This window comes from Lytechinus variegatus, chromosome 5, assembly GCF_018143015.1.
Source record: "Lytechinus variegatus isolate NC3 chromosome 5, Lvar_3.0, whole genome shotgun sequence".
In the NCBI taxonomy this organism is placed as follows: Eukaryota; Metazoa; Echinodermata; class Echinoidea; order Temnopleuroida; family Toxopneustidae; genus Lytechinus; species Lytechinus variegatus.
In genome coordinates this window covers 41,012,410-41,036,834 of record NC_054744.1, presented here as the reverse complement: position 1 = coordinate 41,036,834, position 24,425 = coordinate 41,012,410, and the positions used below count along the sequence as shown (strand labels likewise).

Genomic DNA, 24,425 nt, shown 5'->3' with positions numbered 1-24,425 from the left:
ACACTCTACATGTTTTGTATATCATGAAAATGATGAGTTATTGGAACTCATTCTACATTAATAATGCGAGCGCGAAGCGCGAGCAGAAAATTTTTGATATATTGGATAATGACTTAAATAGATAAGCTGCATATCTGAAAAAAAGATGCGCGATCTAGAATCTGGGCATTTTTAAATACCAGTTATTTTATCATGAAAATCGAAGCGCGAGCTTAAAATATTTAACATTCCGATCTGAAAAGGGTCAATTTAAGCTCTGTATTTCAAACACTTTGAAGGGAAATTGTAAGGTGGATATGGATCAGTTAAAAAAGCTGATATGTTTCAATATTATTCCTTTGAGTTTTGACATAGGACTGTGACATTCTAAGAATATTATGTCATCATATGAAAATGATGACTATCTTCATATTTCCCTTCCTAAGCGCGAGATTAAACTTGTCGATATTCCATTCTGAAAAAAGGACGATTTGATTATGAAATGAATTAATCTAATAAGCCTAATGAGAGCGCGGAATATGTTAATATCATGGCTTAAAACTGGACATTTAAAGCACTTTTGTAATTATGAATATGATGCATGAGTTAATATATTTTCAACAATTTATATGAGCGCAAATCGCAAGCCGAAAATGTTTTATAAACTGTTATGAAATTGAGATTTTGTTACAGAATTAATATTGAGATATACATAACTCATCAATCAAAATGCGAGCGTGGAGCGCTAGCTAATGACAATATGACCTGAATAGAGATATTTTGAGAACTTCATAGAAAACAGGAAGATATAAGTACCTGATAAATTGAACTTTGCGAGCAAGCAGAAAATTGTAATGTTCAGACCATAAAACAAACTTTTACAGAGCATTTTAAAAATCAATTTGTAAATCAAACAAAATAATGAAAGTTTGATTTCCGAGCTGTATAATATGCTTTGTATATTGCCTTCAAAATTTGTTTTCTTTCTTTCCCCCTTTTTCCCCCGGCAAAAGGGAGGGGGGCCTCTGGCCCCCCTGGATCCGCCTATAGAACGTTCAAAGTTATTAGTCAGTTCTGCCGACTAATAAAAATTAAAATTGTCGATCCCTCCACTTCTGAAATTACAGGGCTTGTGTACTGACCCCCCCCCCCACACACACACACACACGCGATCACTTTTCGAGACAGAATCATTTTTTTTTAATCATCGATTGTGAAAGTGCCTAATTTTACATTATTTAAAAACGACGAATTTCTTGCGCGCGCGGGCGGCCGCTCCCCTATTCTGGCGCTCAATCTATCAAAAATTTAGCCATGACATCCTACATTTTGGCGCAATATCGTGAATAAGTGGTATATTCTTGTATACATAGCCCTTTATGGGAGGGGGGAGGTGATCCCGAAAAAAATTGATGCGTGCGGAAACGAAAGTAACAGTATCGAAATTTTTTAAGATTGATCGACAAGTAGTGGAAAACTGCCGCTGTTAAAATAAAAAAAAATTAAAAATTAATTTGATTGTAAAAATAGAAAAATAATGAGAAATATTGCAGAAGGTTGAGAAAAATCCATCAAAGAATAAAAAGTTTTTAGAATTTTGATTACATGATCTGTGAAGACATGCGGGCAGCTTTCCTACATAATCGGATGGAAATAAATCAATCTATGTCTTTTCTCAGAAAGATAAAAATGATTATCACTGTACCCTCAATATATCAACCGACAAATCATTTCATATCCGTTCATAAACAGAAAACAAAAATAAGTCATTACGAACCAACATAGATTGAAATTTATGCATTTTATATTACATAACGTATGGGGCAGCTGCTTGTTTATGACGTCGCGACGCAATGATCCATAACTAATAAATTTCTTAATATGTAATTGATTTTCCTCAAACCTTCACCAATACTTTGTTATTTTTTCTGCTATTTCTCAAACAATTCGTCAAGGTGAACTTCCCCTTTAAAAAAAATTGCGCACGCATCATTATTTAGTTCGTATAATCCTAATTTTACTGCTAACAATAATCATCAGGTTAAAAGTTATACCCCACCCTCAAAAAGAATCCCTGAGCTTTTACAGCCCATCAACTATTCTGACACCCCCATCCCCATTGGACAATGCTGAATCCGCCCCTGATCACGTAGCAGAAAATAATTAAATTGACAAAATGGAAATCAAATATGATTATAGACCTAAAATTCGTTATGACGTGTTCTTTTTTATTATCCGGATGGCATTTCCAAGTAAAAGTGCAGAGTTTTTAACTGCAATTAACCCATATATGAGTTACTACCAATAAGCATAAGCCATATTTTCGTTCCAATTATGAGTTTTATTATAATGCCAACTATGAATAGTTGATAAACCCTGGTAAATTGTTAAAAAGACAATCGTGTTGTACTTACATGTAGCTAAGTTTCACACCCGGTTTCACAACTGCAACCAGCAGCCATTTAATAAAAGAAGTAGATGGGGGAGGAGCAGAAACTCGGGTTTATAGAGGTAAAAAATAAAAGATAAGACGGAGTAAAAAAAAAACAACTGAGGGGTCAAACTTATATCAAAGTAAAAATGCTACTTTAAAGAGATTTCTAGTCTATCCATTAGCATATACGCTTGAAATATCTGATTTCCAAACATTTTGTATATATAAAATTTATTTCTCGTTTGTCATATTTTGAGGAGCCCACAAAATACAAGCTTAGCTTTTTAGTGGGATCCTCTATTTTCACAAATTATAAATCACAAATCCTTTACACATTATTATTTTATATGTAACTTTTTTTATAATATGCCTTTCTCAAGTTGATTTCATGACATTTGTATATTTTTTCATGATGTTGACTTGTTATGATTGTATTTATTTGATTTGTATTTTGTTGAAAATGAAACAAATAAAATGAAATGAAATTTTACCCTGATTTTACCCCGCGCTCCACGATTTCATTGGCTTGTTCTGTTCATGCCTATAAAGGTATTTGAGATTTATGTTGAGATAGGTCCGGGAGATAGGTATATGTATCCTGTTAACGAATTTCCACATAGTCCTTATAATTTCAACTTTTTCAGGTCAGCCTCTAATATTTAGAATTAATATATTAAAGATTATCAAAAATAGAATTTTCAGGCAGTATATGAACTTAAAATACACAGCAGGCTATTTTGATACTTTTTAATTGATAATGGCATTAAAAGGATCCTTGAAAGGGGAACTGATTCGAGAAAAGGCACTTAAGCACATATACATTCGTAATTCCGAAGCTTCATTATTCCGAAGGTACGGATATTCGGAAGGTTCGTTGTTCCGAAGGTTTGTATTTCCGAGGGTTCGTAATTCTGAAGGTTCGTAAGTCCGAAATGGAAATGAGGTTCGTAATTCCGAAGGTTCGTTAATCCGAAAACAAATTGAGTTCCGTAGTTCCGAAGGTTCGTTAATCCGAAAACGAAGTTAGTCCGAAAACGAAATGATTAACGAACCTTATTTCGTTTTCGGAATAACGAACCTTCGGAACAACGAACTTTATTTCATTTTCAGACTAACGAACCTTCGGAACAACAAACCTTATTTCGTTTTCGGATTAACGAACCTTCGGAACATCGAACCTTGATTTCATTTTCGGATTATCGAACCTTCGGAATAACGTCATGTTAGGAAGTTAACGAACCCTTTTACGTTTTCGGATTAACGAACATTGAGGTATAGGCAATTAAAGTGTTTCGGAATAAAGAACCTTCGGAATTACGAAGTGTAACCCTGACAAGAAGGCAAGGGAGCGTTTGCTCAGACATAAAACCGGTCGTTCTTTTCTGAAAGGGGCACGAAACACATTCGTGAGGGGTACTTTTGGGTAAATAGGTGCACTGGTAAGAGTAAGGACATCTATAAGAAGATAAAGGGCACTTTTTTAATTGCTAAAGGCACAAAATGGATCCTTCTTATGTGAGGGGCACAAGACATGTTTGTCAGGGGCACTTTTCTTGGGTAAAAGGGGCACTGATACGAGAAAAGGCACAAGATGGCAAAAGGGCACTTGCTAACGGCATAAAACGGGTCCTTCTCATGAGAATGGGGCACAGAACACGATTATGAGGATTTTTTTTTTTTTTTTTGGGGGGGGGGGGGGGGAATTTGGCACATATACGGTATGGCACATAATATGCTAACACATAAAATGGGCCCTTCTCAGGTAAAAGGGCCGCAGAACACGTCCGTGAGGGGGCATTTTTCGAGAAAAAATGGCACTTATATGAGAAAGGGCATCTTCGAAACACCTAAAACGGGTCCTCTTCCGATAAAAGGGGCACTGTATACACGTTCATGAGGGGCATTTTTCTTGCGTAAAAAGGGATACCTTTTCAGTGCTTCAAAAATATGGGGACACTGTGCCCCCCCCCTCCCCGCCCCCGGGATCGCCACCCCTGTAGTCTTGATGTATACGAAGCTAGCTGAAAATAATCTATGGACAAGCTTAGATGCCTCTATACCTTTTTTTACTCTGCCGACAGGGCTGAGAAGTATGACAATTACGATCTCGAGTTTAATTAAAGTCCACCCCAAAAAAAGTTTATTTGAACGAAAAGAGAAAAATCCAACAAGAATAACACTAAGTGAAAATTTCATCAAAATCGGATGTAAAATAAGACTTAGATATGACATTTTTAATTTTTGCTTTATTTCACGAAACATGTATATATGATCCTGCAGGTCCATGATGCAAATTAGGGAACTCAGTGGTGACATCAATCACTCACTATTCTAATATTGTCCTGTTAAACAAATTTTCATTCCTCCCTGAACATGTGGAATTACCATTACCATTTAACATTAATGCTTCAGTCAAATTGGTCCTCAATATCAAATCTGTAAAATATATTGTACAATTCAAAGATTAACAAACAAAAGAAGTAGTGAGTGAGGGACACTTCGATTCTGTTCGATTCTCTCATTTTCCCCCCAAAATTTTACATCCGATTTTGATGAAATTTCAGCATAATGCTTGTCTGACTTTTCTATATTGATTCAAATCAACATTACTCTGAGGTGGCCGAGTTGACCTTTAAATGGGGAAATACATTTGTCGTTATGCACAATTAAGCCTTTTTTGTTTGGTGGAAATGACATGGGCTTTAAATATATTGCTTAGTAGGCCTTCAGTCTTCTTAAATTTGTTGCTAGTATATGAATTTCAATTTTTCTTAGATATGTTTTTGTCTTCTTTCAGGTGCTGCTACTCTTCAAAGAGCAAACGAATAGCAATATAAGTTTCTTATCTTTATAATGTAAAATTTTGTGATATGTAGATGGATTTTGACTTCGCCGATCGCGCGAGTCTAAAATCCGGGTCTAAAATGCAAACCCGGGAATGCAAAATTAATTTTATTGCGTATTTCTTGAAACCTTTCAATAAACTTCAAAATCAAGCACATGAACCCATGTTAATTTTTGCATATTTTGAACACTTAGGTGCTGAAAGCCCACTGCATGCACAAAATTTTGTGAAAATGACATGGATTTCATGACTGTGGAACGTCCTAAAAGCAATAAATGCGTATTACAGTGCCGTGCAGCTCACCTTAATTCTTTTCCTTCAATCGGAAGCAACATGAATTAATTTGTATTTTGTTGTCATTTCATCTCTAAAAACTCATCGATAAAGCTTACTGATATGACAACCTCTTACTTTTCACATTGAATTGAAACCAAGGGAAATGGTATCTGCACCTTTATATTTGAGGTCAGGCACACCCTATTCGGCCCTAAATGGGTGCATTACAGTACCCCTAAAATAGCCACGCCCACGCTCAAAATCCTGCCGTCCGTTTAGTTTCGGTTGCGATGATCTGGAGCTGATTGTTATTTTGTTAAGTTTTAAAGTTTTGGAAACTAAATACTGGCACTATATCTTGTGATTTTAAGACAAGTTTGGAAAGAAATTGACGGAAAATGGCAAGGGCTGCCCTCGGTCAAACCCATGATTTGGCCAGCTTGCCATATCTTGATGAAGAAGTTCTCCTAGCTGAACTGAAGCATCGATATAGTGATGATCAAATCTATGTAAGTACGGTATACAACAAGCAGTCCCATACGCCCATATTTGTGTAGGTCAAGACTTGTTGGTTGGTTAGTGTTTAGTTTTTCAGTTGTTTTATAAATCAGTTGTTTTATATTCCACTTTTAATTTCTATTTCATATTTACAATTATGATACAATTGGCATAGTAACATATAATCACATTTGAAGTATATACAAAAATGATAACATTATAACATTACAATAGACATTTATCAAATTGAAATATAAGTAATTGAAATAGGCCCTAGTGAAAATTTAAATAGTTCTTCTTCTTCTTCCAGGCTGGTACAGTCCGCCACTGGTGTATTATTGTACCTTGTGCTTGTCAAGTGTTGAGTGTACAGTGCAAGTAAAAAATTTCTACTTTATTCTAGTTTATTGGCGTTTGCATTCTAAAAGAATATTTACGCCTTTTTTGATCATATGTTCATGTATTTTTTTTCTCAATAACTCAAAAAAAAGGGAATTTTCCTAGCCTTGAGGACTCCATGATGATATTTTAAAAATATTTTGACATATATAATTATGTACCGTACTTCTTCATCATGGAGCCTTGAACGCCTCCCATATGCATAAGCGAGACCTCCACACCCGGATGGATTTCCCTAGGAAATCCGTATTTATATATCGGTTTATAAGTGTGAATTTTGTTGATATGTGAATCTTCAAACGCCTTCAAATTAGCGATGTTACAAAATGCCGTTTTGAATAACAATTTATAGATAAAAATTAAAATACTAAAATATAATACGTGATTATAAATAATAATTATAATAATAATGATAATTCATGATTTTTAACTGCTCCTACTAATAGCTGGGTAAATGATGAACTAGATCAAAAAGGTGCGTTCATCGGCCATTTTCCTCGAGCCACCTATGTTGTGCTTATAATGAACTAGTCTAACCCTAAGGACGTAATTATACATGTATTACTAACTAGAAGTAGAACCTAACGTTGGATCTATTTGTGTTTAGAATTGAGGTGTATCCTATTACCATAGCTAACATCGGATTATTGTGAGTGCCTAAAGGGTCTACTAGATTTATCATGAATTCAACCATGTTAAAAAAAATCACACCTTGAATACACAAAAATCTAACATTTCACTGATTATGTAGATCTATTTTTAAAAAATTTTCTTTGAGGGGGAGCCAAGATCAATCATCTTTTTTGTGTAGAGTTTAAAGTAGACCGATAAATTGGTCTAGATCTATTTCTGTCAGGGATATGCTCCGCTGGGACTTCGTCTGGTTGTTTGCTCGCTCCACCATTATGAGCCTAATGGCCGCCATTCCGTCTGTATAGGAGGAGGATAAATAGAAATGAGACAATGTTGGAAAAATGCCCCTGATATAGCAGATATATCAGTCTAAGTTTACCGCTATAATCTGATCACTCCATTTCTTCTTTCCTTGGTTTTGATGGCAACCAGTTAGAATTTTCTGTTTTTGCTCTAATCACACAACTCTTGTTATTAACTTTGTTCAAAATTGTGAGACATGTACATGCATGTATGCAATATTTAATATGGCTTAAAAATTGTAAAATTGTATTTCTAAACATACATGTATGTTTTCTGTGCCAAAGTTAGGCAATTTACAATATCATCGATCAACTATTGACTAGATTTTGTTGATTTGTTTATTGAGAAACAGACATATTACAAATGTGTTAATGCTTCTTTTTGTCATATTTATATTGTTATTCCCTATCTATATCTGGGTGTATAAATTTTTTGTAATATCTTAATGTAAAGACACTATCCATCACTTGTTTTGACGACCGATCTGTAATTTATCAGTCCTATGTAGGTGACATCCTGGTTGCTGTAAACCCATTCCGGGACTTGGGAATTTATGGAAAGAAGGTTTGTTCTTTTCTCAGTTTATCATTTTATTCTTTGTCTTTACTATTTTTTTGTTAATTTGAATGATTAACTCTGTCAATCTTGTGTTTTGTATAAATTGTTCCGTTGATTATAAGCACATATATAAAAGTTGATATATCATTTTTAAGAAAAAAATTATCAATATCATTTTTTTTGGGGGGGGAGGTTACTGTAAACCGAGAATGGTTTCATATCTTTGGGCCCATTTTTTTATTTTAAATTTTTGTATAGCATTTGATGTTTGAACAGTATGTAAAATTGGAATCTGTGTTGCTATTCTACAATGATTTTGACAGAAAATGAAATAAAGTTTATAAATCTTATAGCGTACCGTATGAAGCTTGGTTCACTGAGTGGAATTAAAAAGGAATCGCATGTAACTTATCTGCATTTTCATGTATTTTTCCCCTAAAAATTGTTTATAGGCCTATCATTTAAACTTCAATAGTTTTTATCTACATGTAGGTATATAATAGTGTCTTAATTTCTTTTGACTTAATCTACAGTATACAGGGAGTTCTGGAGATCTTTTGTAACAAAATACATGTACATGATTTCTAACTTATTGATAAATAGTAGGCATGTGCAAAATATTGATCTGTATTTTTCTTTTATATACAGTATACAGACCAGTACAAACAGTCCAAACGTAATGATAATCCACCCCACATCTACGCAGTATCGGACCTTTCCTACCAGTTTATGCTTTCAGGGACTGCAGTAGGAGGAAAAAAGAATCAATGCATCGTCATCAGGTGAGATCTCACACTGTCTCTTTCTCACAAGATATCATGATTAAATATAACATTAATTATAATAATAATAATAGCTGGATTTATAAAGCACTTTTTGCCAGAGGATACAAAGCGCTGCTATTACTACCCCGGCTTTAGCTCAAGCTACCATCACCTGCACTCAGTGTGCACATGTAAGGAATTTCTCCTGCTGGGTACCCATTCATGTCACCTGGGTCGAGTGCAGCACAGTGTGGATAAATTTTTTGCTGAAAGAAAACACGCCATGGCTACGATTCGAACCCACGACCCTCTGTTTCCAAGGTGAGAGTCAGAACCACTAGACCACGATGCACCCACAATTATGATTACTTTACATCTGATGAGTGTTGATCAAACGTAAAGGGAAATCTTTTTGTCACCTCCTATTATTCAAGAGAGCGGGGTGTTGGATCACTTTGACCCGGGTTCGATCCCCACTTGGTGCTCTAGTGCCTTTTTCTTGACATACAAATAATTCAATGGTATGTATGTATGAAATATTTGATTTCCTTTGTCAACAATTGGTGAACAAGAACGGCAGTTTCGTCTCAAAGTTTCGAGCTGACAAAAAATTGCAAATATATTGTTTGTCCAGAGTTAAGGACTAAACTGCTGTTTTGATTCACCAATTTTCAATAGAGACTTCTTGGTTGTTCATTGTCATGAAGGGTATTTCACAATACATTTTCTATGTCCTTGAATCTATTGTGCAGTGTGGAGCGAACTACCTAGTAATCTAGTATAAATGAAGGGGATCAGGATAACTACCCCCTGGACAATTACCCCCCCCCCGGACAACTACCCAATGGACAATTACCCCCTGAGGACAATTACCCCCCGAGGACAATTACCCCCCGGACAATTACCCCCGGCCATTAACCCCGTACAACTACTCCCTGGACAATTACCCCCTGGACAATTACCCCCCCGGAAAACTACCCCCCGAACAACTACCCCCCGGACAGTTACTTCCGGACAACTACCCCCCCCCGATAATTACCCCTGGACAACTACCCCCCGGAGAATTACCCCCAAAGGACAATTACCCCCCGGACAATTGCCCCGGGACAACTCCCCCCCCCAGGCAATTACGCCCCGGATAACTACCCCCGACAATAACCCCCAAGGACAATAACCCCCTAGACCAGGGGTTCTCAAACTTTTTCCTTGAAGGGCCAGATGAGACTCCAAGTAAACCTGAAAGGGCCAGGGTGATTTGGAAACTTAGAAAAAAATGTGCACGAAGCGCAAAGAACCTTGCGGTCGGGGTTCTAGATGCTATCTTGTGCAATCTGGCCCTTACTTTGGGAGCATTTAATCCAACAAATTTATAACAGTTTCATACGGAACGCAGGTAAAATTAGAAAAGATTTCAAAATACAGTGAGAGTCAATATTGATAACAAAATTGTAGCACTTTGTTGAAAGGAGTCTGGATTGTACTTATACATATCTGGTATTGTGGAGACAGATAATGTCTTGAGGTATCAATATTTTTGTAGTCAAAGTAGAATGAATAATGAAGCATGTCCGTTGTATACTCTGACAAGGGTGTCAATCTCCTAATCACTTTCAATATGGGAAACGCGACAGTCTGTAAGCAACAAGTTACTTGGCTTGGCACAATTAAAAGGTGTAATTGCCAGACGAAGGCACTGGTGATATGTTCACTGGTCAAGCAGGGGCCGCAGAAGAGGGAAGGGGGTTCCAAAACCATGTACAAAAACGTAAAAATTATATGATTGTGTAATTGTTTGCATGGCCAGCCCACCCCCCCCCTCCCACCCACTTTGAAAATCGTTCCAGGGCCCCTGTCAAGGTATTTCGGTATATGAGTTAGTTCTTTTTAAATGTTCATTGTGGAAAATGCATTTTCGCACCTGTATGTAGATCCAAACATGGTAAGAGCAGCGCTGGTCATCTAATAAGAAAGTATATCTAACAGACAGAAAAGACTCCACTAAACTTTGTTTAAAAGTCAAATTAATTTGACTGCCATTACTTTTATTATGGTTAGGTCTACATGGATACACAATGTAATCATATTGAGCTATGTTTCGTAGTGTGACTTAAAGTGATTTTATAAACCCCAGCAGAGTCTCGCGGGCCGGATTGAGAAGCTCCACGGGCCGGATCCGGCCCGCGGGCCGTAGTTTGAGAACCCCTGCCCTAGACAAAAGGAGTGCACAGAGTCATACGTCGGCCGTACGTTTGACGTAAGAAGTACTCAAGGCATTCTCAAGTATCTTGGAATCAAACGAACGCCGTAAGAAAGCTGTAAAAGTGAGCTCCATGCATAGGCGGATCCAGGAGGGGCCGAGGGGACTGCCCCCCCCTATTGGCGGAGCAAGAAAATGAAAAAAGAAAAAGAAGGGGAAAGAAAGGAGGAAAAAGAAGAGGTAAAATAAGAGGAGGGAGACGAGTGAAAAATAAAGGTCAGAGAAAGACTTGGAAAATTATTTAAAAATACATTTCATGTCACTAAATTAAATTTTTCGCTCGCACTTCGCGCTCGCATAGCCTGTTCGATGAGATACATATCTTGTTAAATAGGCTAATATGTAGCTTAAAATATCAAGTTTTGAAGTCAATATACAAAACATATTTCATCTCGGATAACGAGCTTTCATTATTTTCAAATTTACAAATTGATTATTTCAAGTGCTCGGTAAAATGTACGTTTTAGGGTCTAAATATTATTTTTTTCAGCTCACGCTGCTCGGTCGCATTATTTGATTTGCATAGGCCTGCTTCTTACTTCTACTTGTTATAAATTCTTACAAACCAGCCTTAAAATGCATCTTAAACGAATTGTATACTATCATGATTGCCAATTTGTATAGAAAAACACTGTATTTGATGTCATATTGTTTACAATTTAGTAATTTTGGTACGTAATTTCCTTCTTTAATGTTTAATTGCTTTCACCCAAGAATAATACACAAAAAACACCTTGTAATTTTACCATTTAGGGCCTAAATGGTAAAATTACAAGGTGTTCTTGTGTGTATTATCTTTGCATAAAGTTTTTAGCTTATTGTATTAAGTTATAAAGCCACATCTTAATCTGGAATGTGCAGCAATTATTGTTTTATAATGAAACAATAATTGCTGCACATTCCAGATTAAAATGAAATTCTTAGCTTCTTGTTAGTTGAATTGTTTTAAAATAACAGGTTTATAGGTCCTACTTGACAGTGTTAGTGTTGATAGTTGCATTATCGACTTTCAATATATTTCTACATATGAAGGGGTCTTTTTACGTTTTATCTTTTTGCCTGATTTCTTTCCAGAAATTAAATCCAAAATAAATATTTAAAAAAATTAAAAATAAGATCAGTTGGAATCAGAAATATTCAGCATTTGTGATTTTTATGACTAATCGTGTTCAATTGTTTTATGAAAACTTAGTATGATGGCCAGTTTACACATTTTCTGATGAATATATGCATAGCCAAACGGGAGGTTTTGGCCCATTTTTCATGATGCAGAAGGCGCCGCTTAACAAAAAAAAAGGAAAAAATAAGAAAGTGAGAGAACAGGAAAAAGAGAAAGAAAAAGTTATCAATGTAAGATAAAGTAGAAAATATTTCGAAAACCTGTGCCACCGACCAAAAACTTACAATGGGTCCCACTTAATTCTAACATTGATGCTGGAGAGAAGGGAGGATTTTATTGGGGTAATTGTCCAGGGGTAATTGTCCTCGGGGGTAATTGTCCAGGGGATAATTGTCCTTGGGGTGTTATTGTCCAGGGGTAATTGTCCAGGGGGGTAATTGTCCTCGGGGGTAATTGTCGGGGGTAGTTGTCCGGGGGGTAATTATCCGGGGGGTAGTTGTCTGGGGGTATTTGTCCGGGGGGTAGTTGTCCGGGGATAATTGTCCTTGGGGGGTAATTGTCCGGGGGGTAGTTGTCGGTGGGGGGGGGGTAATTGTCCGGGGGTAATTGTCTTGGAACCTAAATGAAGAATAGGTTACAGACGCAAACTAGCATCAGTGATGTTTAGTTGTCTGTTAGTGGGGGAATGGTCAACTATCAGGCTGGTATGTTTTTTTTTCTCTTTAACCTGATCATTTATATAAGAAAATTGATATTGGATATTATGTGGTGATAGGCAATGTTGAGTGTGTGTTTTGCAGAATAAATTTATACTGGTATTTATACTGAAGTTTGATTGTTTTATAATGTGATATTTTCTTTGTGATTGGTCTTCATAGTGGGGAGAGTGGAGCTGGGAAGACAGAGAGTACAAAACTGATCATTAAACAGCTCATTGAACTATGCAAGGGAAAATCACAGCTCGAACAACAAATCTTACAGGTAGGTGCTACATGTCCTGTATCAACATGACCTTTTTTTAGGGGGTTCTCCAGGCTAAAAATAAGTTATTGAACAGATAAAGAAAATCAGATATATGCAACACTAAAAATTGGATCTAAATTGGATAAGGAAAAACAAAGTTTTAACATGAAGATTTGTATTATTCTCATAAAACAGTTCCATGCATGTCCTCTTGAAATTCAATGAGCAAACTGATGATACATATCCCCACTTGTTCTTTTGTATTTTATTACATGAAAATGTGTTTATTTTATTTTTTCCTGCAGGAACTTAAAAAATGGATTTACAACTGATAAAAAGAAATAAAATTGTATTGCTGCAACTTATTTTGTTCACAAATTCACAAATCTGTGAAAAAATGAAATATTTATGATTTCATGTAATAACATAAAAACAAAAGTGGGGATGTGACATCATTATCCCATCTAATGAGTATTCATGACGACAGGCATATTACTGTTTTCACAAAATATTGATAAATGTTAAACTTCAATAATTTTGGTATTCAAATTTTGATGAAATTTTTCAGCATTTTGCCCTGTGAATTTTACTCTATTTATTAGGATATAACTATTTTAAGCCTGGAGTACTCCTTTAAATCTGAATCCTTATTCCATTGTTATAAACATTGATTTTGGGGATCATGTTGCATGACTATGATGTTTTTCTAAAACTTGTTCATAGTATTTCAATATATTTAAGTATCTTCATTTATGATTATAAGTGATATGAGCATGGATAAGTATTGCAATTTCAATTTGAATCAAGATCTAATCTAAAAGTTATTCCTTTATTGTTACTTCGAGGTTTAATTTAGGAGATTTATATGAAAACTTTCATATTAACACTTAAAGTTAAAAGGATAAGATATAGATGTATGCATTTATATCCAAAAGAATATAGGTACATGTACGTAAAAACAGATTTATTTCTAATGAACTTTATACTAAATACTTAAAACTTGAAAACAGATTATTTTTCATTCATTTTACTTTTTAATGAATTTTTGTATGAAAATGTTTCCCAAATATATTGTAAAATTCATGAATTTCTGTGAAAATATGTGATATTTTTGTACTGGAAAATCGAGTTCTAACTCTGTTGTTATAATTTGTTGAAATAATTTATTCCTGATTTTCTGTATCATGTTTCTCAGGTCAACCCCTTATTAGAAGCATTTGGTAATGCACAAACAGTCATGAATGATAACTCAAGTCGCTTTGGAAAATACATCCAACTTAAATTCAAGGAAGGAACAGGTACGGTTACATGAACACATCAAAAATATGATTTCACTTTTACTAAAAATATTAATACATGTCAATTTCATTTTGAGCTCTCCTACTGACTAGTTAATCTTTTTATCAAAATCAAGATATAATGAGCACTTTGAAATGATAACTTAACAAACTTGCCAATTACTCATCATTTGCAGTATCAACATGCCATTCTCATTTCGTGGGTAGATATTCTGTATTTTGATATAAATTAATATTTGAAGCAAATGTTTTATTTTCTCAAACTACATACATGTAAATAACTGACATGACTTATTAATGAATGCAAAAATAAGAAGACATTAATTTGTCAACAACTGCACGTATGTATGAATGATTATGCATCATGAAACAATGGAACTAGGGGAAATTTCTAATAAATCTGATCTGGAAATTTAGCAGTCAGTTCTAGGGAATTAAACACCATAATGATGCATAGTTGCTTACTTTGATTAGAAGAAGAAAAATAGGACGAAGAAAAAAAGAAGATGAAGACGTTATCTTGATAGAAGTACTCTTGATCCATTTTTACCATACAGGTGTAAGTGTTTTTTTGTTTTTTTTTCTTTTCAGTGATGGGGGCCAAGATCTCTGAGTACCTATTGGAGAAGTCTAGAGTGGTCTTTCAGAATCCTGGAGAAGAGAACTTTCACATCTTCTATTACATGCTGGCTGGATTGGATGAGGAGATGAAGAAGAAATTACAACTGGAGAATGCTTCTGATTATATGTGAGTGGTCAGATAATGGATGTGATGAGGCGAAGATGGAGATGAGGAGGAGGAGCAAGAGAAAGAGGAGAAAGGGTTAGGGAGAACAATAATATGAAGAAAATTTTTGAAAAGGAGCAAAAAAGAGATAAAAGATAAAGGAAGTGGAAGGGAGGGGGGTGTACAGGGAGGGAGGGTGGACAGGGAGGGGGAGGAGATGGAAGAAAGGAAGGAGGAAGAAGAAGAAGGGTAAAACCTAATAATAAATTGTTACCCATGATTACAGTCCACTCCATTCAATAAGTTCATCAATTTTAGTCCCATGTGTTCAGTTTCTTTCTATTCCATTCAGTTGAAATCCAATTTATTTCAATCATTTGAATTCATTTTCAGCTTTCGAATTTCTCTGTGATTTGTAAAATTCAACTTAATTAATTTACTGTATTCAATCAATTTCAATTAATTTGTTTTCAAGTCGGTAAAGGTTATTAAAATTTATTTCATAATAATCACATTAAAATGATTTTTCATTTTATTTCCATTCAGTTCTACATGTATAATAGCTATTTTTTAATGACGTTGTACTGCCTAATTCTGAATCAGCTATGTCTACAAAACGATTATCAATATTTATTCTTGGTGCAGTAGAGCATTAGAGATGATAATAAATGCATGATTATAAAAACTGCATTTAAAATGTACATTATATTCGAAGGCAAATTACAATTCAATTAAACCACACCTACCCTGTGTTCTATAAGGAAAATTGTAGCAGAAGGTCATGGTGTGTGATTGCATTACCATTAGGCGGTTTCAAACCGCCTCGATCACAAGAATCCCCGTTAAATTACGAGAACTTTTTAAGGCTAAAAAATACCCGTTAATTATTCCTGCATTCACACCGCCCCGAAACACATCCTTCGGGATAAGTTCCCGAAGTTACGAGCATGCGCAGTGTGGTCTGATAAGCAGGCAAGGCGGGAGATTCAAAATCTCTAGCCCAGCAGCCACCCACGCCGCCGCGCCCAACGACACGCTGGGATAAAAGTTCCCGTAATTTGCTTTCACATCGCCAAAATACCTGCGACCTTGGAAAAATCCCCACGAAAGTTCTTGTAATTTCGCCAAGTACCTACTATTTAGCGGGTATTTTCTTTCGGGGAGATTACGCGTAGTTTGCTTTCACATTACCAAAATACCTGGTATTTTCTGATCGGGGTAAATTTCCCGATCAGAGAATACCTGGAACTGGCGAACTTCGAGGCGGTCTGAAACCACCTATTGTTATCATTTTGGTTTACAGGTATCTAAGAAACGGGCCATCATGTCTTAAAAACAACCCAGCAGGACTGAAAAAATACTTTGATGAGCTCATTAATGCCATGGATCTTGTAGGCTTCTTGGAGGAGGTCAGAATAATTATTGTTCACTCTACAAACTCACTGTTTGTTCAGTTTCCATATATAGTTATTTTTTTCACTTCAATTTGTCTCAGCTACATGTATGCAGCAAAAATGGTTGATATTCTTATATTGTTAGTGTTATTGTCTTGAATTAAAAAAAATAATAGTTTAATTAGGAATTCATTAAACCTCTAAATGTGCCCCTTTTATTAATTCATTTATTTAATTTTGCATCACTCATTTAATCTTTTTTGTTAATTTTTCATAATTTCTATTTTTCCTTTCATTCTGTTTGATTTTTGTCCATTAGCTTTCTTACATGTAGTATAAAAAAGGTCACATGATGAAGTAGAAAATCTTTCTCCATTTCATCATGTATGAGATATGTTTGTATACCTCATGTAATGCTTATTTAAAATTAAATATATGGAAATTAAATGGACTGCCCTTTACATAGAAATGTGTAGAGATACTGTAGTATTATAAACCAGCCATACTATACCACCCAGTTCTAACCAAGAATGTTTCTTGCATTAGAAAAAAAGGATATGTTTCCAAGAGATTTTTAATTGATGTAACATATTGTTTTTACAGGAGAAAGAAGATATGTTTCATATTCTAGCCAGTGTCCTCGCTCTTGGACAGCTGAAGATAGAGGCTAACGAAGAGGACGCAGCATACATCACAAATCCTGAAGCTGCTCAGAAAGTTGGGGTAATTTAAAGATAAATTCCAGTTCTGGTAACGATCTAAAAATGACTTTTTACAGAATCTAATACAATGACCACCCAAGTGTCTGTTTGTATGAATGAAAAGTATGTGCCAAAGGATTCTGGAAGAAATTGTGTAATTGCTGAGAAATAAGCAAAATAAGCGCAGTTTCAGTCACTTCAGTCGGGTCTTTATTCCAGCAATAATAATACACTGTCCCACGTGTGCCTATCTGTGTTGGTGATCTTCAGTGTGAACATTTTTCAGCGTAGATTTCAAGATTTCACAAAGTTCAGTTTATGTAACTGTACCAGATCTAGATCATCAATGATATTCTGACAATTAAGCCTGGTTTTACAGACTTTCTCATGAAATCAGTGGTTACTACAACTACTGGCATTTCTCTTTAATAATATATGAATAAAAGAAAGAAAGAATAGAAAAAGAAGCAGAAGGTCAAGGAAAGGATGAACATATCAAGAAAAGAAGACGAAAACAGGAGAGGGCAGGAAGCAATGTCAACATTCCTCTCCTTCATTTCCTCTTTTTCCATATGTGAAAGCAAATCTGTCTCCTTGTTTATTTTCAGCCCTACTTATTCCTGTAGCCTAGAACTTTATTGTATTCTTATTGGTACCATATATGGGCCTCTTTATTACAGTGTAGATGACACAAACAGACTTTTCAGATCCTTATTTTTTTTTTACATATTTTCCTTGGGTAGGATCTTTGTGGGTCTCCAAAATGAAGATTTTATGTCCTTTTTTGATAGTGAGTGATATGAAAGAGACTTTATCTTATTTTTTATTATTTTTTTATTATTTTTCTTTTAAAGGATCTTCTGGGGATTGCAAAGGAAGATTTGATGTCTAACTTGACATATACAACCAGTGTAGCACATGGAGAGAGATTTCAGAGGAACTATACCAAGTCACAAGCACAAGGTTAGTTTCACCATTTCATAAAAAAATTGAATTGACATTATCATTGTGAAATACTGTACTGTTAAAAAACTGTAGCTGGTTAGTTTTGAGAGGTGATAATTATAAAAGAAAATTTAATGTTCATGTATTTGTTTGCTGTCTGAATGATCTTGTTTTGCCATATTAAATAGGAGCAAAACATTAAATGAAACGCATTGAATTATTTCTTGAAACCGGGTTTAATTAGTATTCTTGGCTTGATCTATAGGTGACTATCCTATCAGGGGTATTAAAACTCAAAACCAGTGAAAGGTCTATCATAATAATAATATATAAATTCATAGAGTCCAGAAACTATTCCATAAAGTATATCTTCTACTGCGCTTTATGGGACTCTTAAAATGCTTGTTATTAGTTATATAGATGTGTTTTGAGCTTTTTATTAAGTTGTTTATGGATGGTGCTTTCCTAACTTCCAGGGGTAAGCTATTCCAGAGCTTGGGGGCTGCACAAGCAAATGCTTGATCACCTAGCGTGTCTTTTGTTTTGAAGGATGGAATCTGTAAAAGCAGAGGATCTGTTGAACTTTGCAAATTGCAACCATGATTACTGGTTTTATACCTCAATATTACCATACGGGTGAAAAGCTGCTTGCCAGCTCTTTCCTCGTTCATGGATTATATCATCTGTATATCTTAACCACAGGGTTATTCCGGTGATTACCCAATTCCCCAGTGGTACAAAATTAAATCTTCATATCTCAGTTGGAAGTGAATTGGAAGTTTTCACCCCCCCCTCCCTTCTCTTAGACTTATTTGTAATTATGTTATGATTATATTGTTTGTTTACTTTACATGTATTAATATGATTTATTCTATACTTTAGGGGCCAATTTATACAAGCAGTTATGCTTTCTTTGACACCTCCATGTGTAATATATCTTTTAATGTCAATGATTTTTATATACGTATATTTTTAATTGTGGAAATAAATTTGAATTTGAATTTGAAAAAAAAAAAAATTGAGTGTTATCCAATTATTTGAGGTACACTAGGAAAGTTATGTTGCCAAGAGGATGTTGAACTACCATACAGGTGAAAAGCTGCTTGCCAGCTCTTTCCTCATACATGGATTATAATGAAGCCTCTAAATTATAACAGATAACAGCTTTTTTTCCATCAAGATTTCTATGACTATTCTTATTATGACTATTTTTATATTGTTATTAGATGCTAGAGATGCAATGACAAAGGCTCTCTATGGGCGTCTCTTCAGTTGGATTGTGAACAAGATCAACCAGCTTCTTGCCCCAGAAGAACAACTTGATCCAAGCCAGGCTACCGAGATTGGTAATTGATTTTGAATATAGTTTTTTATTTGTAGTTATTAGAACTAGTTGAACTTATAAAAATATATACGTGTAAGGATACAGAACAAAGTTTGGCAAACACGTGCAAGTTTGTAACTTCAGTGACGATATTATGAGTACAAAAAGACTATATGAATAGAGAATAAAAAAAGCTTGAATTGAAATACAAAGCGTTGCAATTGAATAAACTAACATGATTGGAAACATACATGAAATCTTAGAAAGACTCTTATGGTTAGATTTAAAGAGAAATTCCAGTAGTTGCAGTAAACACTGATTTCATGAGAAAGTCTGTAAAACAAGGCTTAATTGTCAGTATATCATCGATGATCTAGTTCTGGTACAGTTACATTAACTGAACTTTGTGAAATCTACGCTGAAAAATTTCACACCGAAGATCCCCAACTCAGATAAGCGCACGTGGGACAATGTATAATTATTGCTTAGAGCGTCGGGCCCGACGCTCTACCCTAATCCTGTGCTTATTTGCTGATTTCTCAGCAATTACACAATTTCTTCCAGAATCCTTTGGCACGTGCGTTTTATTTATACAAACAGACACTTTGGTGGTCATTTCATTGGACTCTGTACGAACTCATTTTGATATCGTTAGTAAAACTAGCATTTACCTTTAATATGGGTGAGATTTTGTGAAGGATGATTATTATGTGATAAAAATTTGTCCTTCAATTCTGGTAGGTTTCATGATTTTGATTCAGATTGACCTGGAAATTAATGAATTCTATTTTTTGCAGGTATTCTGGACATTTTTGGGTTTGAACATCTGCAGACAAACAGCTTTGAGCAAGCTTGCATCAACCTAGCCAATGAACAACTCCAATACTTCTTCAATCAGGTATGAAATTCATGTATTATGGTATGTCCACGATTTGTGCATGATCATATTTTGCACACGGTCATATATCATAAAGTGTAAATTATATCTTGAACATCGGATATTAACAACAGAAAAGGTAACCTAAATTACCCTTTGATGTAACTTTCCTTACAATTACGTTTTTTTTTTAAATATCAATTGTCGATGAATCAGCAAATTTTGTCCCCTTTTGCATCTGTTCTAATAGTAGAAATCCAAATGTCTTTATCAGCAGCATCAAATCCCAAGCAGATATCTTTAAAATACATGTAGTAAACAAAGTGTGATATTAACAAATATTTTACATTCATCTGATATTAATATGTTACCTTTAATGTTTAATGTCTTTTCCAAAAACTATGAATAACTCTGTGAAATAAGGTCACACCTTTTTAATGAACTTTTTTAGCCAAATGCGCCATATTTCTGTTAAAACATTCATAGTTGCAGGCTCATCTAATATGTTAATTACTACACATCTGCTGAAAATTGCAAACATCATCGACATTGTCATTAACAGCAACATCAGCATCATCGACATCATTATCAAACTCACTAAAATCATTGACATCATCAACATCATCATCAACACCAACATCATCACTTTCTTTGTGAATCCAGGGGGCTTAAGCCTCTTTCCTTTTGTGGCCCAAAATGTAAAATGCCTAATGTACATGTATGTCCCCCTTTATGAAGCAATAACCAATATATTTTTCTCTTCAGAAATTCTGATGAGATTTTATTTTACTACCTTTCGGTGCTATTATTCACGTATAAAACTTGGATCTGCCCCTAAATATGAACAGAAGTAGGAGTAGGCAAAGTGGCAGTAATATTAGCAGAAGGAGCTTGTCCCAGTAACTTTTACAATACCAATTATCCTTTGCCCCCATAACCATGCATGCATGGATTTATTTGTACAATAGTTATTACAAATCTTCCATCAATTTTTCACATTCTGAATCATAATCACAATCAGATCCTGACCTTCTGTGGCTTTTACCAATTTTGTTTTGATTATTTTTGTACTGTATTCATGGCCATATTATCTCATTCTAAATCCATATGATTAACATGGTACCTGTCTTTTTTTACGTCAGCCATAAACATAGTGTAAATTTAGTATTTTCTCTGTCCTGTTGATAAATAATTATTTTTAGTTTTTAAGTCATGAACATGTGTAAAAATTATACATGGGAGAAATGACCCATCTAATGACATAATGGCTTGATAATTTTGCGTATGTTACTGAGTTAATCATTTGTATATTGGGCACATGATATATCATGTGTGCATATATTATGACCATTTTGTTGGATTCTGTTTTGAATATATTTATTTTCCACAATTGGAAATTGAGGAAAATAGTTATCAATCAAGCTTTAGCACATAACATACAATTGTACAGTTGATTTGTATGTTTGATTCCTACACAAATTGAACAACCATTTCAACACCTTCATAGATATTAAATTTGCTTGGTGAGCAAAAACCAATCACAATCTCTGTTCTATATATTTATGTAGCATGTTCGCAAAAAGCAACTTAAATCAATAAATATTGAATTCCTTATGCGTCGTAACCAGCAAAATCAGATCTAAGTTCTGTTTATTGAGACCTTCGTGAGCGGTGCACGCTGTTCCAATATTGGTAGAAAGATATCACATTCAAAGTTGTATGTGTTTGAGCGGTTGTAAAATCAATGCTTTTTATCAATATGTTCTAACGTTATAGAAACATTGATGGAAATGTGAAGTTTGTCTTTATTTCTCCTTTTGGTAGTATTTATATAAGGACCACCCCGCCAAATGGAATATTGAATAGTTATCTTTGCTTTTTTTAATTAAAAAAAATTGTCTTGTATTAAACTTACAGTAATAATATATGTATATTATTTTTTCTAGTGTAAGTCATAGAATACAAAAAAGTCATGAAATTAAAAAAAAGAAATGAAAAAGTAGATACAACGTTTTAAAGACAGACTTCTAACTCAAAGGGTTTCTTGCACAGTATGTTCTTGATGGATGATTAAAATTTATTTTTTTCTTGTAATTATTTAGATATACTGGTGTCCCAGGTGTTTATCAGTATGTAATCTTGTATGGGTTGTTATTGCCTATAGGTAGCCAGTTTTGATGATGATTTTAGAGCTTTTAATATGCTCTTTTCAAACTATTTTGAAAATTTGATTATTTTTCTTGGCTGACAAATTGCAAGATCTCTATGCTGGGTAGCCAATATATTTGAATGTTTATTTCCATTTCAGCATATTTTCTTGTTAGAACAAGATGAGTACCAGCGAGAAGGCATTGATTGGTCCAACATTCCTTTTGTCAACAACGAACCACTCCTTGTAAGTAACCATGTTGGCCTAATTAAATAAACAATATGCCAGCAATGATAAGAATCAGTATTTTATTTTTTTATATATGTATTGCAGATATCCACTTAAAGTGGTGCCCAGGACTTGCCACTGAAACTCAGCTTAACATAATTACCTATCACATTTCTCACTTGTCTGCTTGATAACCTGGTAATGAATATATTAACAAGCTTTGTACATCTTGAAATTGATTTACACTGAGTGTTCACTTGTAAATTGCATGCATAAGGTCATAAATTATGTAACAAAATTATGCTTCAGTTATCTACAGGGTATCGCAATTTCTTGTGGATTGAACACAATTAATATTGTATAGTTCTTATAAGCATTCTGAATTAGTTTAACATAGTTATCATGAAGCGTGTTGCATGAAGGTAGTTATTATTACTATTGTATATATTTTGATAGAACTCTCAAAATACATGTATAAATGATATGCAAATGCTTATACATGTACATCTAAATGTATATTTTTCTGTGCACATGTGAGTAATTAGTATTACTAGTGATTTTTACTTTGTTAACTTACGTTGAAGGGCTTCATGTACATGTTAAAGCATACATGATTCTGCATTTTTGGCTAAGATGCATTAGTACCATATATTAACTTGATATTATTTTTCAGGGTCTATTCTTGACCAAACCAATTGGTATCTTGGCTCTCGTAGATGAGGAAACCCTCTTTCCTAAGGTAAACTCTCTAATTTATTAATCACAGATATTTTGGGATTTACCTTGCCACATACAAAATGATGAACATCTTTTTGCCAACTTGCAAATTTATTATTTTGTTTTTGACTGAGTTACAGTATATCTACATGTATTCAATTCAATTTAATTTATTCAAGTCCATAAAGGAAATTTGTTTTGGGATTTACATACATACATTTCATGACAACATCTAAAAATACATAAGTGAAAGACATGCAAAAATATAATGGCCCGTATTCTGAAGTCAGGTTTAACTTAGACCATAGTCTAACTCTGTACTAAAATTATGGGAAGCCAAAAGTGTCAATATTTTTATTAAGTTGTGTGTTTCTTATGTTCACCGTGTTCTATCCTGAGTCATCGATGGTGAAGACAATCATCTATTTATACTTCCTACACAATTATGAATAATTTTGAGAGCCAAATGAGCTGAAATATGATATCTCTATTGTAACTCTATGTAACAATTGGCCATCCATACTTAAACCACAACTTTAAACCTGAGTTTAAGTTAAACCTGACTTCAGAATACGGGCCTATGTCTATTGAATGTTTGGTCTATCACCACTTAGTCTAACTTAGATCGAATGGTTGTTCATCAAATGCTCATTAGAAAAATGGGAAAATCTCAAAAGTGTTATTGAGATAATTTGACCATAAGCTGAAATGATACATGTAAGTGCCCCAAGTGGGTATTCAAATGAGTTAGAGGTTAACTAAATGGTGGTTATGATCAATGCATATACGTGCTAGTCAACTGCAATCTTTATGATCTTGGAATTTCACTACTTGGTATAAACATAACAATTTCATCATGAAATGGAGTCTTTCTTCTTGTTCTTTGCTCTCACTGAACATATTTTTATAAATTTTACTTGGAGCATATTATAATGGAAATGCATTGTAGTTGTACATGTATGTGCGATTTTAGGTAGTATGTACCATTGTCTGTACAACCATGGAATGTTATTCAAGTTGTTGATTGTATAATGCC

The 24,425-nt window shown here is 34.4% G+C and overlaps 1 protein-coding gene across 3 annotated transcripts in view; it reads left to right on the top strand.

Moving 5' to 3' along the window:
* Window positions 1–5,809: 5,809 nt before the first annotated feature.
* Window positions 5,810–24,425, top strand: part of LOC121416167 (myosin-IIIb-like) — a 42,392-nt gene continuing 23,776 nt past the window's right edge. For all 3 annotated transcript variants that reach the window (XM_041609646.1, XM_041609648.1, XM_041609647.1), the window contains exons 1-13: window positions 5,810–6,043; window positions 7,866–7,931; window positions 8,574–8,707; window positions 12,945–13,047; window positions 14,225–14,327; window positions 14,919–15,075; window positions 16,358–16,463; window positions 17,052–17,171; window positions 18,004–18,112; window positions 19,321–19,440; window positions 20,216–20,316; window positions 22,604–22,690; window positions 23,346–23,411. In XM_041609646.1, the coding sequence (XP_041465580.1) occupies window positions 5,933–6,043; window positions 7,866–7,931; window positions 8,574–8,707; window positions 12,945–13,047; window positions 14,225–14,327; window positions 14,919–15,075; window positions 16,358–16,463; window positions 17,052–17,171; window positions 18,004–18,112; window positions 19,321–19,440; window positions 20,216–20,316; window positions 22,604–22,690; window positions 23,346–23,411 (1,383 nt within the window). In that variant the 5' untranslated portion in view covers window positions 5,810–5,932. The remainder of the gene's footprint in view (window positions 6,044–7,865; window positions 7,932–8,573; window positions 8,708–12,944; window positions 13,048–14,224; window positions 14,328–14,918; window positions 15,076–16,357; window positions 16,464–17,051; window positions 17,172–18,003; window positions 18,113–19,320; window positions 19,441–20,215; window positions 20,317–22,603; window positions 22,691–23,345; window positions 23,412–24,425) is intronic.